At 40.8% G+C, this 13,139-nt stretch overlaps 1 protein-coding gene across 2 annotated transcripts in view; it reads right to left on the bottom strand.

The window, feature by feature from the left end:
* Window positions 1-1,942: 1,942 nt before the first annotated feature.
* elp4 (elongator acetyltransferase complex subunit 4) overlaps window positions 1,943-13,139 on the bottom strand; it is a 54,612-nt gene continuing 43,415 nt past the window's right edge. Inside the window, exons 10-11 of one of the 2 annotated variants that reach the window (XR_004331594.1) lie at window positions 7,793-8,241; window positions 2,684-2,771 (exon numbers count right to left, since the gene is read on the bottom strand). Coding sequence is in view for 1 of the 2 variants with exons in the window: in XM_032513026.1 (XP_032368917.1) it covers window positions 2,643-2,771 (129 nt within the window). In the remaining variant the exon portion in view is untranslated. Of the gene's footprint in view, window positions 2,772-7,792; window positions 8,242-13,139 lie in introns of both variants that reach the window. The other variant, XM_032513026.1, reaches the window with a different exon arrangement.

The raw sequence follows: 13,139 nt of genomic DNA, 5'->3' as shown, positions 1-13,139 counted from the left end.
CATTTTGGAAACTATATTTGGCGGATAGGGTAACCTCATGTTTGAAGATACGTCTGCTTTATTAAAACTGGTACAAGTGGCAGTCCTATTACTACAAGTCGCACAGAGATATCCAATGTGGAAAAAATGTACTGTCCCTTATTGTGTTACTTGAATAGTGCTGCAATGGGATGGCTGTTCAATAACAGTATCCACAAGACCTCATCTCAAGCTGCTGTAGGAAAACAACTATGGCTTTGGATGGGAATCAATAGGACATGAGCGGCAGCTGCCAAAAAACACAATTATAAAAGCTTCATTCTTATTGCTCTTCCCCACGGCTCCCTGTCTTTGCTGAAGGCCAAGTGAAGCTTTCAAGAAGTAGGTCTACTGAAATGTGCCAAGTGTTTATTTTATGTTATTGTTGCAGATTTCATTAATATTAAATGGAAACAAAAAAGAAATAGTCTTTCATGTAATACTGACATTTAAATACTTTATGATTTGTTATAAAACTTATAAAACAATAACATGCTATGTATAAACCATTACTGAGATTCAAGCAGTAAGAAATATTAAGAATAAGAAATCAAACTATGTCTGGGTTGTCCTAAATATAGTGTACTGTTTTTTGTTTTGTTTTTACTGTGGGTGAGGTGGATGAGGGCCTCTAAATAGCCTCACCTGATAATTTATATAGATTTAAAAAAAAGAAATCCTCCTGAAGAGAGAACACGTCCTCAACCTGATTGTTCCAGGTATTGTGTTCAGAGGCTTAATTAATTAACATTTCTTGTTACCCTAAATTACTTATTCATAGTTATTAGAGAAGCATGTGTGACTAATCCTAACCCACAGTATTGTCAACCAACTTTACCTGAGGGAAGAACGCTACCAAATCCACCGTCAATCCGGTATAGGAAGTTCTATTTTAAATGTTTATTTTAATCTTGATTAAAGTGCACAGCTATATGTATTATATGTAAATTAAAGGTGCATAACGACAAGCCTTGGTTTAATGTGAGTACTGGGACCATGTACATAGGAAATGTGAGAGCCCTCATTGTTTATAAGGCACATAAGAAGAAACTGACATTATAAAACTTTGTTGAGGGTTTTAAAACTTGAAAAATAAACCGCTTTCTAAACTGACTAAACAAAAAGTGAACCAGCACCGTGGTGACATGGAGACGTGGCAAGTGTAATAAACAACACAAACAAATGCCAAGATGAATTTATTGTTCTTTAATCCTACCTTAAAAGTGTATCCTAAATGTGCCAGATCTTTGACAACAGTAACTTTTTTTTATCTTGACAACTCAAGCTTTTGTTCACCTGTATAAGTGACCTGTGTATGTCATCTCTCTCTCTCTCATACACTGGATATAAGAGCACTCCATTCCTGCATGAAACTGTCAGGTAACACTACCCTCTCCCAACACGTGTTGCAGATGGTTACCAATACTGCCAGTTTTCACAGGCAAAATTATTCAAACTGGCATCAGCAGCAGACTGAGGAAAACAAAAATGAAACATTTAATTTTTCATGTTGTTTTTTCTCTGTTTCTCCATGTCACCATTTGACCTAATTTGTTCTTTTGGGCTTGTCATGGCAAAGCAGCTCATCCAGCAAACATGCCTGATGAGGTGTGAAGCCTGCACCCAAATCCAGCTTTCCTACCCTCTGCCTATATCCCTGCTCAGCTCTCCAGCTTACTGGAAGTAGACGTCACTCACCGGCACAGTCTCAGGGTCAGATGGAGGCATCCCTAGTGAACCTGAAACCTGTGAGGCAGACCAGAGATCAGTCATTTGTAACATGCTCACTTTACATCCTCACAGGCAGTCAACGTTCCCTTCAAAGCTGGTGTTGAGACGCGTTAAAGTTGAAGAAATTAAGAGTATATGTTTTATATTTTGTATTTTTTTTCTTCTTTTATTTACCTTAACAAAGCACATTTCATTGCATTATCCGAGAAAATATTTTATTTTACTTTTGTACATGGTGGAGCTAGTTAGGAGTGGCCCCTTATGTTTGTACAGTACGCTCGGAGCTTGGGGGAAACAGCTAAATTATTTAATGTTTACCATTAGTGAGAGTCTATGAAGACAAAAAAAAAATGATTACACTTGTAAGCAAAATTACCAGAGAAAAGGGAACAGCAAAAAACAAACAAATGTACAACATCTTAAATAAGCCTTCCATTTTTTAATTAGGTTAAGTAATAGTCAATCCGCCAATCAAAGACGTTTATAAAACATTTTTTTACATCAGGACTCACATTTTATTCCAACTTACATTGGAAAAAAACAAACTGTAAAACCTTGGGCAACCGTATAACCTTGGCTAATTAAGCTAAATGAACTTCTCATGACAGCTTGGATTGTGCAAATATCAGCTGCGAAAGAAAAATAGAGTGTACTGTAAGGTTTCTATAAAAAAGAAAATATAAAATATAGGATGAAATGTGTCCGTTATGAGATGAGGTACTGGGGATGTTTAGATCTTCACCCCTGGCTGGGACAGTTGGCAGGTGGTAATGTCTGGCAGGGTTATCGAGGGTGACATAATGTGGGCGAGGGAACAACCTGGTCGCCACGGTAAAGAGGACAATGCCGCGGCGTTCCAGGTGTTGGTTGCCCATGGCTACTGTGTGGGAGCACTAGAAGTCCAGGTGTTTGTTGCCGGAAGTGCCAGAGCCACAGCCCGAAGTCACCATGACCGCTCCGGCCAGCTCCCCCCTGCTCACACGACTCACCGTCTCAGACAAGTCTGGAGGCAAATGCAGTCTCTACAGAAACCAGAAAGAGAGAGCGAGAGAGAGAGAGAGAGAGAGAGAGAGAGAGAGAGAGAGAGAGAGGGGAAGGGGGGGCCGAGTATTAGATCAGCTCGCATGGAGAAAAAAAGAAAACACTACAGTGGATCAACATACAGTAGATGGTACACTTCAGTGATATTTATTCACAGAGAGCATTGTTGGGTTGAAATTGCATTAGTTGCTTCAGCACTCCCCTCAACACTGGCAACGTAGAGTGAACCTGCTAGTGTGCTGCTAAATGCTTCAGCGAGCTTTAGGTCTGTTACAGCTCACAGGGAATGTGTGTTTTGAGAAGTTGTGTATGGGACACAACCACAGGCCTTTATGAGGTAAGGTAAAAGAATGTGTGTACAGACCTAAAGGTGAATGCAAAAGCTGAATGTGTTTGTACTTGTGTTGTTTTGCTGAGTTAGTAACACAAATGTTTATGTTCAGCTAATACCAGAGTCATGAAAATAAAGACCTTTAGCTGTTTCATAGCTTATCTATGGAGCGGCCCTGTGCCAACTCAAAGCACAAAGACGCTAAGAGGTTAATGAGGGCCACTCATGTAAAGCCCTCTAACACCAACACGCTAACTACTACAAAGCTTAAGAGAGGCTACACTGCCCTGGTCTCTCCACAAGCGGCTGGAAAGGCCGCCAATAGCACTCCATGAACAGAGCCTTAAAGCGGTGCTGAGAGCGTGAGAGGAGGTGAAGTATCTCCAAGTGATTCAAGTGTGCGCCCAACAATAGTGTTGAGTAGCATGCTGTTTGAGTGTCTATCGAGGAAGTTAAATCAGAATACAGGCATCCCGGGTACAAGAGAAGTTAAACCCTGTAATTTGCCCCTGAAAGAATCTGCCATGACATTTGAAACCCACTGGTCAAAGCCTGTGCTATAAACCCCACCCCAGCCCTCAACACCTTTGCTGCCCGCCACATCCTTACCCCCTCCAGACATGGAACTTGGAGAGCCCTTCCACTCCCAGATACTTATCTTTTTCTTAATGACTAGGTGCTTGGGTACAGGGTTTAACAGCGTCATTACTAAGAGATAAGTCAGGACTATGCAACACTCTGTATCCCTCTAGGGTAGACTACTTCCACCCTTTGCTTAATACTGTTTTTTTTAGGAGCATTGAAACTTCTCAGTCTGAACTGCAAAATGTTCATATCTGATATGAAGCCTTGTGTTCCAGCTACCGTTGCTAACAGGTCAGAGGCGCGTCAAGTGGTCTCTTTTCTGGTCAACACGTTGCCGTTGTGTGAGTGTCAGAAGACTGTTTATCAAGCAAGTAGAGGAAACAAGAGGAGTAGTCTTCTTGCAGCCCTTCAGATTATCTGGGGCAGGTGAGCCCTGAGACATTGTGAAGGACCTATAATTTAATGTCAGATGGTAAAGGTAAGGTTACAAAGGACCTCTAGAGGCATGGACGGAAAATCCCACTGTGAGAAAAGACAAGAGATACGTAATGAGCATAGAATAACTCTTGTGACACCACAAGAAGAATGATCAAGTTGGAAGAAACATTATAAATTAGTTTTTTCTTTTTGTATAACTCTTTCTCTGACTCTCCACACACACACACTCCTTCCGTCTCTCTCTCTCTTTCTCTCTCTCTTATATATTGGCCTTGAGGGGGCCTCCAGAAGCTCCAGCTTCCAGCCCTGCCAAACCTCACCTGTGTAACCTTTCGTGTCTTCAGCTCACTCGAGTGTGATTGAAAAAGAAAAACAATGCATTGATCAAGCCTGGACTCAGTCCTGCTTAGTGCACTGCAGCGGAAACGCGGTAGAGAGAGGAGTAGGAGAAAAATCAATCACATATACATCACCCTCAGTGGGTGAGGAAAAAAAAAAAGACATCACACCGTTGTCTGGCTGTCACGCACCCACGGGCCTGGCTATACCAGTCTGTTTGGCTCCGAGCTCTGTGAACACACTGAGCATGTGCAGAGCGAAGGTCAAAGCAATCCAGAAGTGCAGCTCAGCTCTTCTAACCTTTGAGTTCAGGGGCATATGGGAACAATCAATGCTAACATCAAAGTTGGAGGGAGGAGCAGACATAACCCATCGATCTGACACAGAGGGAAAAGGGAGCCTAGTAACAGTCAGCAACCACCCGGCACATTATTGACAGCCAATATTAGGTCTGATAACTTTTATTGGTTATCAGGGCCATGAAAACTTACTTTACATTCAGTTCCACGTCAAATAAACTACTTTTATATCACTGCTAATGCAGGTTAACTGGATGAGGACAATCCAAGAAAAATATTTAAATTCTTTTTCAACCCCAATTTAAAAATGTACACCCAAATATGTGGTGGCAGCCAACAGGACTGTCATCAACATTTGCATTGACACCAAATGAATAGAGGTCAGTGTCGGACTCAGACAGACATAACCAGGGAGGCTCTAAGTCTACTTCCCTACGACCTGCACACTCCATGATGTAAACAAGGACATCCGGAAAACCCTCAGAGGCATAGTGGGGTGGATGTGTGTGTGAAGTCTTTCTCTGCTGCCTGGCAACCTTCACGAGGGTGGAGAAAGAGGAAAAAAATAAGAGAGGTGGGGGTGTTGGATGGGAGTGGACGGCGGGAAAATAGACCATTGGCTGTGGTGCATTGGTGGTGGGAGGGGGGGGGGTTGTGAAAATGGATGTGAGCCACAATGTTGGTGTGAGAGTGACTGTGCGTTTGAGTTGTGATGTTAGTGTTCCCTCCCTGGTGGCGGTCAGGGGTAAAGGTCTGTGGTTCAGCTCCGCTCCACAGCCAGAGGGGCTGGGGACATGCTGGCAACAGGGTGAGGGGTGACAAAGCTCCAAACGACCGCTAAGCACTTGAAATGAGCCCTCAGGGCCGGCCCACAGACTAGCTTTGCCTAAGAGGGTTACTAATATCACCCCACAATGGACAATTCCCTACAGCTTACTAAACACCCCAAAGACCCGAGTTTTAAGGAATATGGCGATTCATGCTGCTCGTAACCGGTTGTTCACAATCTCCACATGTGGATATCACATCAGTGTATTATGGCTAGTTTTTTAAGGTTTTTATTACATTTAGGAATGTTATGTAAGTGCATTATATTCCAAGATACAAACGGACCACTTTTTCCAACTGGAGCTTAAACAGGACCTACTCACACAAAGCTGCACCATCAAAGGCATTCCACTGGTGGTAACGGCTTGCTAATGACTGGAGTTAGTAGGTGCTAATTTAACGAGTCATTTCTTCCATAGAGTTTTAGCCACACTTTCAAATGGCCCGTGTCAATGTACAGCTTAGAACTATGGGAAACCCAACACCTTGTTGGAACATTTGACTACCGGTCTGGCTGTTCCAATCAGATTAGCCAATGTTGTAACATGCTTATGGAAGTGACATGATATTTACCATAAACACCTACTTAACGCAATTATTGTTGTAATTTGGTCAGCATATTACACGCTCTATCAAGTAAGGGAAACGAGAGAAACCAAACTTTGTATCACTAAGTGAAAGTCATTACAATCACAGAGGAAATGTCAATAAAGCAATCTGACTATATGCTCTGAATGCATGAATACAAAATTCCAGTTATCATTTTGTTGCAGAACACACTATATTTAAAAAAATATATAGTTTGAATGGATTTTTATACCACAAGTCCAGTATTCATGGACAGTGGTCACATCAGAGGTGATACCTTTTGCCAATTCAATTTCCCTGAGCAGCACAGCTGCTGTGCAGCCACTGTAAACTAATGTGCATGTCTGTCCATGACAACAGTTCAATGTCCTCCATTTCCAGTCCCATTTCTACAACCAGCCAAGGGTCAAAATGGTAGAAGAATGAAATTGGTAGAAATTTCCCAGACTTGCTGGTCTATCCAGTCACTAAACTAAGCTAAATCCCCCCCCCCTCCCCCACCACCAGTGCTGTAATCCCTCGCAGCTCTAAAGTTACACTGCATTGTGTGGGAAATCATTTGCTGAACCTATAGGAACTAGTTCCAACTTCTGCACACGAAAATCCAAATAATGAAGTGATGTGCTTTTCTATTGGAGAAGCAAACTATCATCACATTTAGGTGGAAAACTTCACAAAATACTTCCGCTACCTTACCAGAAAGAAATGCAGAAACAACCCACCATAAATCCCATCACTTTGGTAATTCTAGCCCACCTGCACCTAACAAAAGCTGAGAAGAAGCTCTTCCTTCCTCTTCTTTTGTGGTAACAAAGAGTGCAACACGATACCTGACCTTGCCCTAACAATAACCTGTTGACTAGGGATGTTTTTATCCCTCAGTCTTGGTAATTTTTTAGAGTTTAAACAATGTTTTTTCATTTATCCTCATTGTTTCACACAAATGTGATTGTTCTTTTGCCAAATAAATGCCAATACATTTTTTTTTTGTCGGGGCATTTCAGACCATCACCCTGCATCCCTCAGCATCAGCTGAATTTGTCAAGTATAACATTTGACATAACATGTAAGGATTGGGTACATTTCCCAACTACACTATCCTGTTGACATGCAAATAGTGTAAACGTAAATGTTTAGTGAGTAAATGACGGGCATAAGAAAAGAGTATAAGATTGACATGAGAAGGAAGACACAAATGTAAACTACACTGGAGCTTATCTCGAGTTTCTTTTTGGTAATTGGGTGATGGTCACCTGCTCGCCATGTCACCTGCTGCCTGATCCGGGTTAATCTGAGAAGCAGGCTTACAGACAGTCAGGCGGACTGACAGATAGACAGATACAGGCTCCTCATCTCTTCTGCTTCATGGCTAATGCATCTGACAGAGCAGGCAGCAGGCAGGCTAAAGGATGAGTAAGCATTTTGAGTGTAATTATATTCCCAAACACTGGAAGAATAGGATGGGACTAATAACTGACTGAATTCCATTAAAGTGAGCATGTCCAAACAGGAAATTGATTAGCTGACAATATTTCAAGGTTTTTTAATACCTAATGGAATGTTTATTTATGTTAATAGCTAGCTCCTCACTTACCCTTCACGCTCCACAGACTGATGTAAAACAGCATTGGATAGTATCTGTCATGTTACTAAACATGACATGCATGGGAATCAGTTAGCTCTGCGATGCTTCTGAATAACCAAATGGACAAACAAGGGCCAAAGTGTAACTGCGCTGTAACACAACAACTTGACTTGTTATCTCCGCCGTCATCATCTTCAACTGAACCCTCCTCTGGGGGCCTCTGCGCGGGCCTGTCAAAAGCTTTGACAAGGGAAGTAGCGTGGGGCCATTTTGTCTCTTTTCAGTTTGGTTTTGCTTCTCTTTGGAGGGCAGTGTTGGTATGGACCGTGGGCATTGTAGAGTGAGGAGGCGAGGGCACATTGACCCCGGTGGTGGTGGGTAAAAAGGGGGGGTTAGTTGGTGTTATGGACTTGAGCACAGTCAGGAAGTGCTGGTCCGCCCCTGGAGTGACATGGTGCCTGGGGAGAAAGGGAGGGGGATGTAGGGCATAGAGTACAAACATGTCTAAGTGCTGCCTTCACTACAGATAGGCCCATAGCAAAGAGAGCGACTGCATGGGTTATGACAGCATATCTGGGGGACCTCTTGTGCCCTCCGCCCCTCAAACACACATTTTATGCCTCAAGCCATGACTCTGATATAAATGTCCTCAGGTGAAAACACCACTGACACTTTTGGTAAAAGCAGGTTTTCTAGTGCTACATATATGCCCTTCTATAACAACCATACTCTGGAGAAAATGTCTACATATCAATTTATTTTATCTCAAAAACAGCACAAGGCTATAGCTTAACCCACTACTTAACTTTTTATAGGCAATGTAGCCCATTTCATCATTATAATCAAGTTTTAGGCTACTTTGAGTGTTAAGGTTTTTTAATAAAATGATCATAACACTGCACAGAACAGTTTGAGAAATCAACTATACTTAAAAGGAATAGTTTGACATTTTGGGACATATGCTTACCTGCAGAGTGAGATGAGAAGATGGACACCATTTCATATCTGTCCTTTAAATATGAAGCAGGATCAGGCAGACAGTTAGCTTAGCATTCCATAAAGACTGTGGAAGGAGCTGGCCTTGCTCGGTCAAAAGGGTAACAAAATCTGCCAACCTACTTTTAAAGCTAACTACTTGACACTTTATATGTTTTGTGTAAAAACAACACATTGTGGTTTTTAAAGTATTCTGTGCAAAACTATGTCTTGGCTGGTAGCAGTGACTTCCTAGAGTCTCAGCGGCTGGTTGCCTGGCCACAACATGATAAAAAAACAAATAAGCGTATTTACCAAAATGTTGCAATGTTCCTTTAAGATCACTATCCTAACTGGCTCTGTCACTGCTTTAGTCACCAAAAAAATAAAAGCCAGAGCATCACAGAGGATATTTTGAGATGCATTATTCATCATTTTATTGTGTTGCACTCAGTCTACAAGTGCATACAACCATGTACAAAAGCAGACAGACACACACTGCCACTTGCCTATGCATGTGTCACACAGAGGAATTTACAACATGAGTGCACAAAGCCGGCCAGTACAACTAGGGTTTCCTGAACCCAGCCTGCCTTCCAACAGAACCTTATTTCTCCTGTTGTCTCCTTTTTTTCACTGTGATGCCGTTTACAGGCATAACATTTGGCAAAGCAAAAGGTCGTCTGGAGGTTACTGTGTCAGCCTGGGTAAGTGGCTGACCCCTTAGCAGGGGTGGGGGCAACAACACTCACTGAGGAATAGTTTGTAGTTGTGTGAGCAAAAGACAAGTATGGAATAGGGCACACCAGACCTGGATTTACTAGGACAGAAGGGCGAGGATGACAACATATTATCTGTTATTTGAAATATTTCCAAAATCAACATGATGACGTTGAAGAGCTCTACAAGTCCGTAAACCTCATCTCCAACCACCTGCTTACTAGTACTGATCTTGCACAGTTTTATGACATTGTAAGGCACAAGACCCAAACTGAGAAGAACATAGCAATTGATGCCACAATGAGCAGCACAAAATAGCTTAAAGTAAATACTCTGTTTACTCATCAGTAAATGAGATTGACCATAGAGCAGGAGAGGTGCAGTTGTGTTTAAGCATCACTGATGAATTATTTTACATTTAGGATCATATACTCAAGTTCAACAGCTTGAAATCTACAGGAACTACTAAGCAGTCACATGGAACACACATACATCTACCACATGAACCGGCATGCATGGAGCTAATGTCTCTGAGGATTTCTACATCATCCCTCAGCAGAAAAATAGAAGAAAGTAAACAGAAGAATATTGAAGAGAAAAAAAGTGACTACACCTTCTCTGTAACTCAAGATTTATCAGGAAAAAACTATTTTCATGTCTATGAGAAGTGAAGGTAAGTAACAGTAAACAGGACAGTAAATGAACGACGCAAAAGCAATTGATGTTGACCTGTTATGTGAGTATACCTAAGAAAGATGTGTGCACTTTGACCATCTATTAAAACACTTGTGTAAGATAAATGTGCTGATGTGTTTCTAATACTTTTGATGTAATTGTGTTTGTACGTATGCGTGAGAGTGTGGTGTATGTTTGCATGCATCCGTGTCTGTTATTCTGCCCGGATGAATAAAGGGGGGTGGGTATAATCCATCACCAGTTGTGATAGTCCTCACAAAAAAAGGAGCCCTTTTTGCTGAGAGGACAGCCCTTGTGTGGACAAAGACCACCATACTGGGGACTTCATAGGACCCAGCTGAAAAGGTGTTGCCCAGAGTAACCCCATTCACATTAACAGGCATGCTGGCCAAAGCCAGTCATTACTGCTGACTTGGACCAGCCGGGCCACACATAGACCAGCCTAGGCCATTCACTCCACATCAGCCTACAGGCAAACGGCCTGAACTCTGCCACTGGGGAGCATCTAGAATTGTTACCATTCTATTGGACTGTCTGTCTTGAAAGCTTCAATATATGCAGCCTTTGAGTAATATTATAAAAAGCATGAATATACAGTTTTAGAGGGAAAGAGTCTTTGCCTATTCATTAAAATGTGGCAAGAATGTGGCAATATCAAAACAATTATTAAAAAATTATAATTGCTTCAGTATCTAGTTAATCTGGACCAACAAGTTAAAAAAAAAGCAGTTCCAATATGTTATCTCAGGTAATAAACAATAGTAGCTATGGAACTTCATTTAGACTTTTAATTGTAGTTAAGATGAGACACATACAAACTTGTGGTGCTACAGAATAATACAACTATTTTCCCATGGACAGCCAACAGCTGGGTGACGAGCAGTGACTAATAGTGTTCCTGCAGACGTGCATCACAGCAAACAACATTCCAGGGCACTAAGAACTTTCCAAATTCTTGAATTTTGTAAAATAAAAATGTCTTGGAGTAAAAATACCAGTCACCCTTATGGGATTACTGGTATAGCTGTCTTATTTAATTGGTGTCTGTCTTGTGTATCTGTATCTTTTTTGTTGTTGTTGTTGTTGTTGTATTTTATGGACCATGAGTCTAATAATAAAAGGCTATCTATCTATCTAAAAACAACAACATAACATAAAAGAACTGAGTTTGATTAAGAACAGAACAAATACAAAATTAATGGAAAACTTTATACGTCATTTCTTATGAGATGTTTTCTATTTAGTCTTGCAAAGGGCTTAGGTATTTACATCCACTCGTCCTCAGTCTACCACTGTTTTTTGTGACACTCTGAAATGAGAGTCACCTCTTTCACAGCTACACAGTGAAATGATATGAGAACACAGCTGATGTGCTCCCAGTGGACGGGAATCCTTGGGGGCTGAAATGCTTGGTTCCACTAATCCACTGAACTCCTAAAGGCACTTTGGAAAACCCAAATCTGACCTATTCTCTGTCTGCTGTCCACTCTGCTGCAACTTGCAGAACAAAAAAAAAAAAGCACACAGGGAGGAAAAGCCAAGCCAAGAGAGACACAATACTAAACAGAAATGTTGAAACTTATTGAACAAATAATGCAATCTTAGTCCAATGCACCTACTTAAACTTGACCACAGTCTCCTACCCCCACCTTCTCTCATCCAATATTTGTCCTCCATCCTCACCCCAACTCCGCTCTTCTCTCCAGTATGCTCCCTGTGGGCAGGTGGTTGTGTAAAATTAGCTACAGCTAGGTGAGGTGCTTCCTGTGTAGACTGTTGGCAAAGCCACCTTTAGGGTGTTCAAGATGTCAAAGGGAATGAAACATCACCTTGGCTGCCCTGTCAAAAAATTCACCACCTTTCATTTCCCCTGTTACCTCTAGGTCCTACAAGCACTGTGGGTGCCGGGGAATTCTTGTTTTGTGTTTTCTAATTTTGCCTGAAACACACCAGCCATTACCTAACCTAGAGCGCTGACTGAGTGTTAATTGTGAAGCATTACTAAAGCCATTAAAACAGTGAGCCAGGGCCTGGGGAGGATGCATGGTAAAATAAAAAAAATCAGAGAGACAATGCATGTTATATCCTTTCTTCAAAGGAGGCACTACAGAGAATGTCTGGATTTTAAATGACAAGAAAGGTAACATGAATGTAATATATATTATATATATATATATATATATTATATATATATATATATATATATAACACACACACACACACACTGTATATAATATATCTATAAAGTAGTTTTAAATCAAGAAAAGTGGCATGAACAGAATTTACAGATACATTGTCAAATCATAATGAATTTGCAATTTGTACACATTAGTAAAAGTTGACCAAATACACACCATGTTTGAGAATGCAGACTTTTTGTTCCAAGGTCTTTAATGAAACATATTATTTAAAAGTAAATTTGGTAAATAGTCATACGCCGGGTGTTTTATTAGATACTCGTCTTTCACAACAACTGCATTTTTTTCTCTCACTCTTTGGCCAATTTACCATATTACAATTTCCCCTAAATGTGTTTTAGAGTTGATTGGAAATGGGGGAACAATCAATATCAAAACAAAGTTTATCTGCAGTACCAGTTTGGTTAGTAAGGTGACTATCAATCAAAAATAAATATGTCATTCCTTTACTAATTTTACAAAACGGCATCTGACAAAATTAACAGAATGGATGATTTTCAGTCCAAAAGTTACTCAGAAATGTTGCTGAAATGTTCTATAATTACTGAGCCTTTCATTTTGTGGTAGAGTTCCTGACAACAGTTTTAAAAGAAAAGAAAGATTTCTGAAGTTAGGTTTATTTGTCCAAAACCTTTGATCATAAACCACAAAATCTTGATGAGACTAATGAGTAAGAATATTAGTTTGACAGTATGTGATTGGAGTGCAATTATGTTTTATGAAGTAGAGTTTAAAATAAAAAAGTAAGAGTGAGTACAGAGATGACT

This window comes from Etheostoma spectabile, chromosome 1 (genome assembly GCF_008692095.1).
Source record: "Etheostoma spectabile isolate EspeVRDwgs_2016 chromosome 1, UIUC_Espe_1.0, whole genome shotgun sequence".
NCBI lineage: Eukaryota > Metazoa > Chordata > Actinopteri > Perciformes > Percidae > Etheostoma > Etheostoma spectabile.
This window is presented reverse-complemented; position numbering and strand designations above follow the sequence as displayed.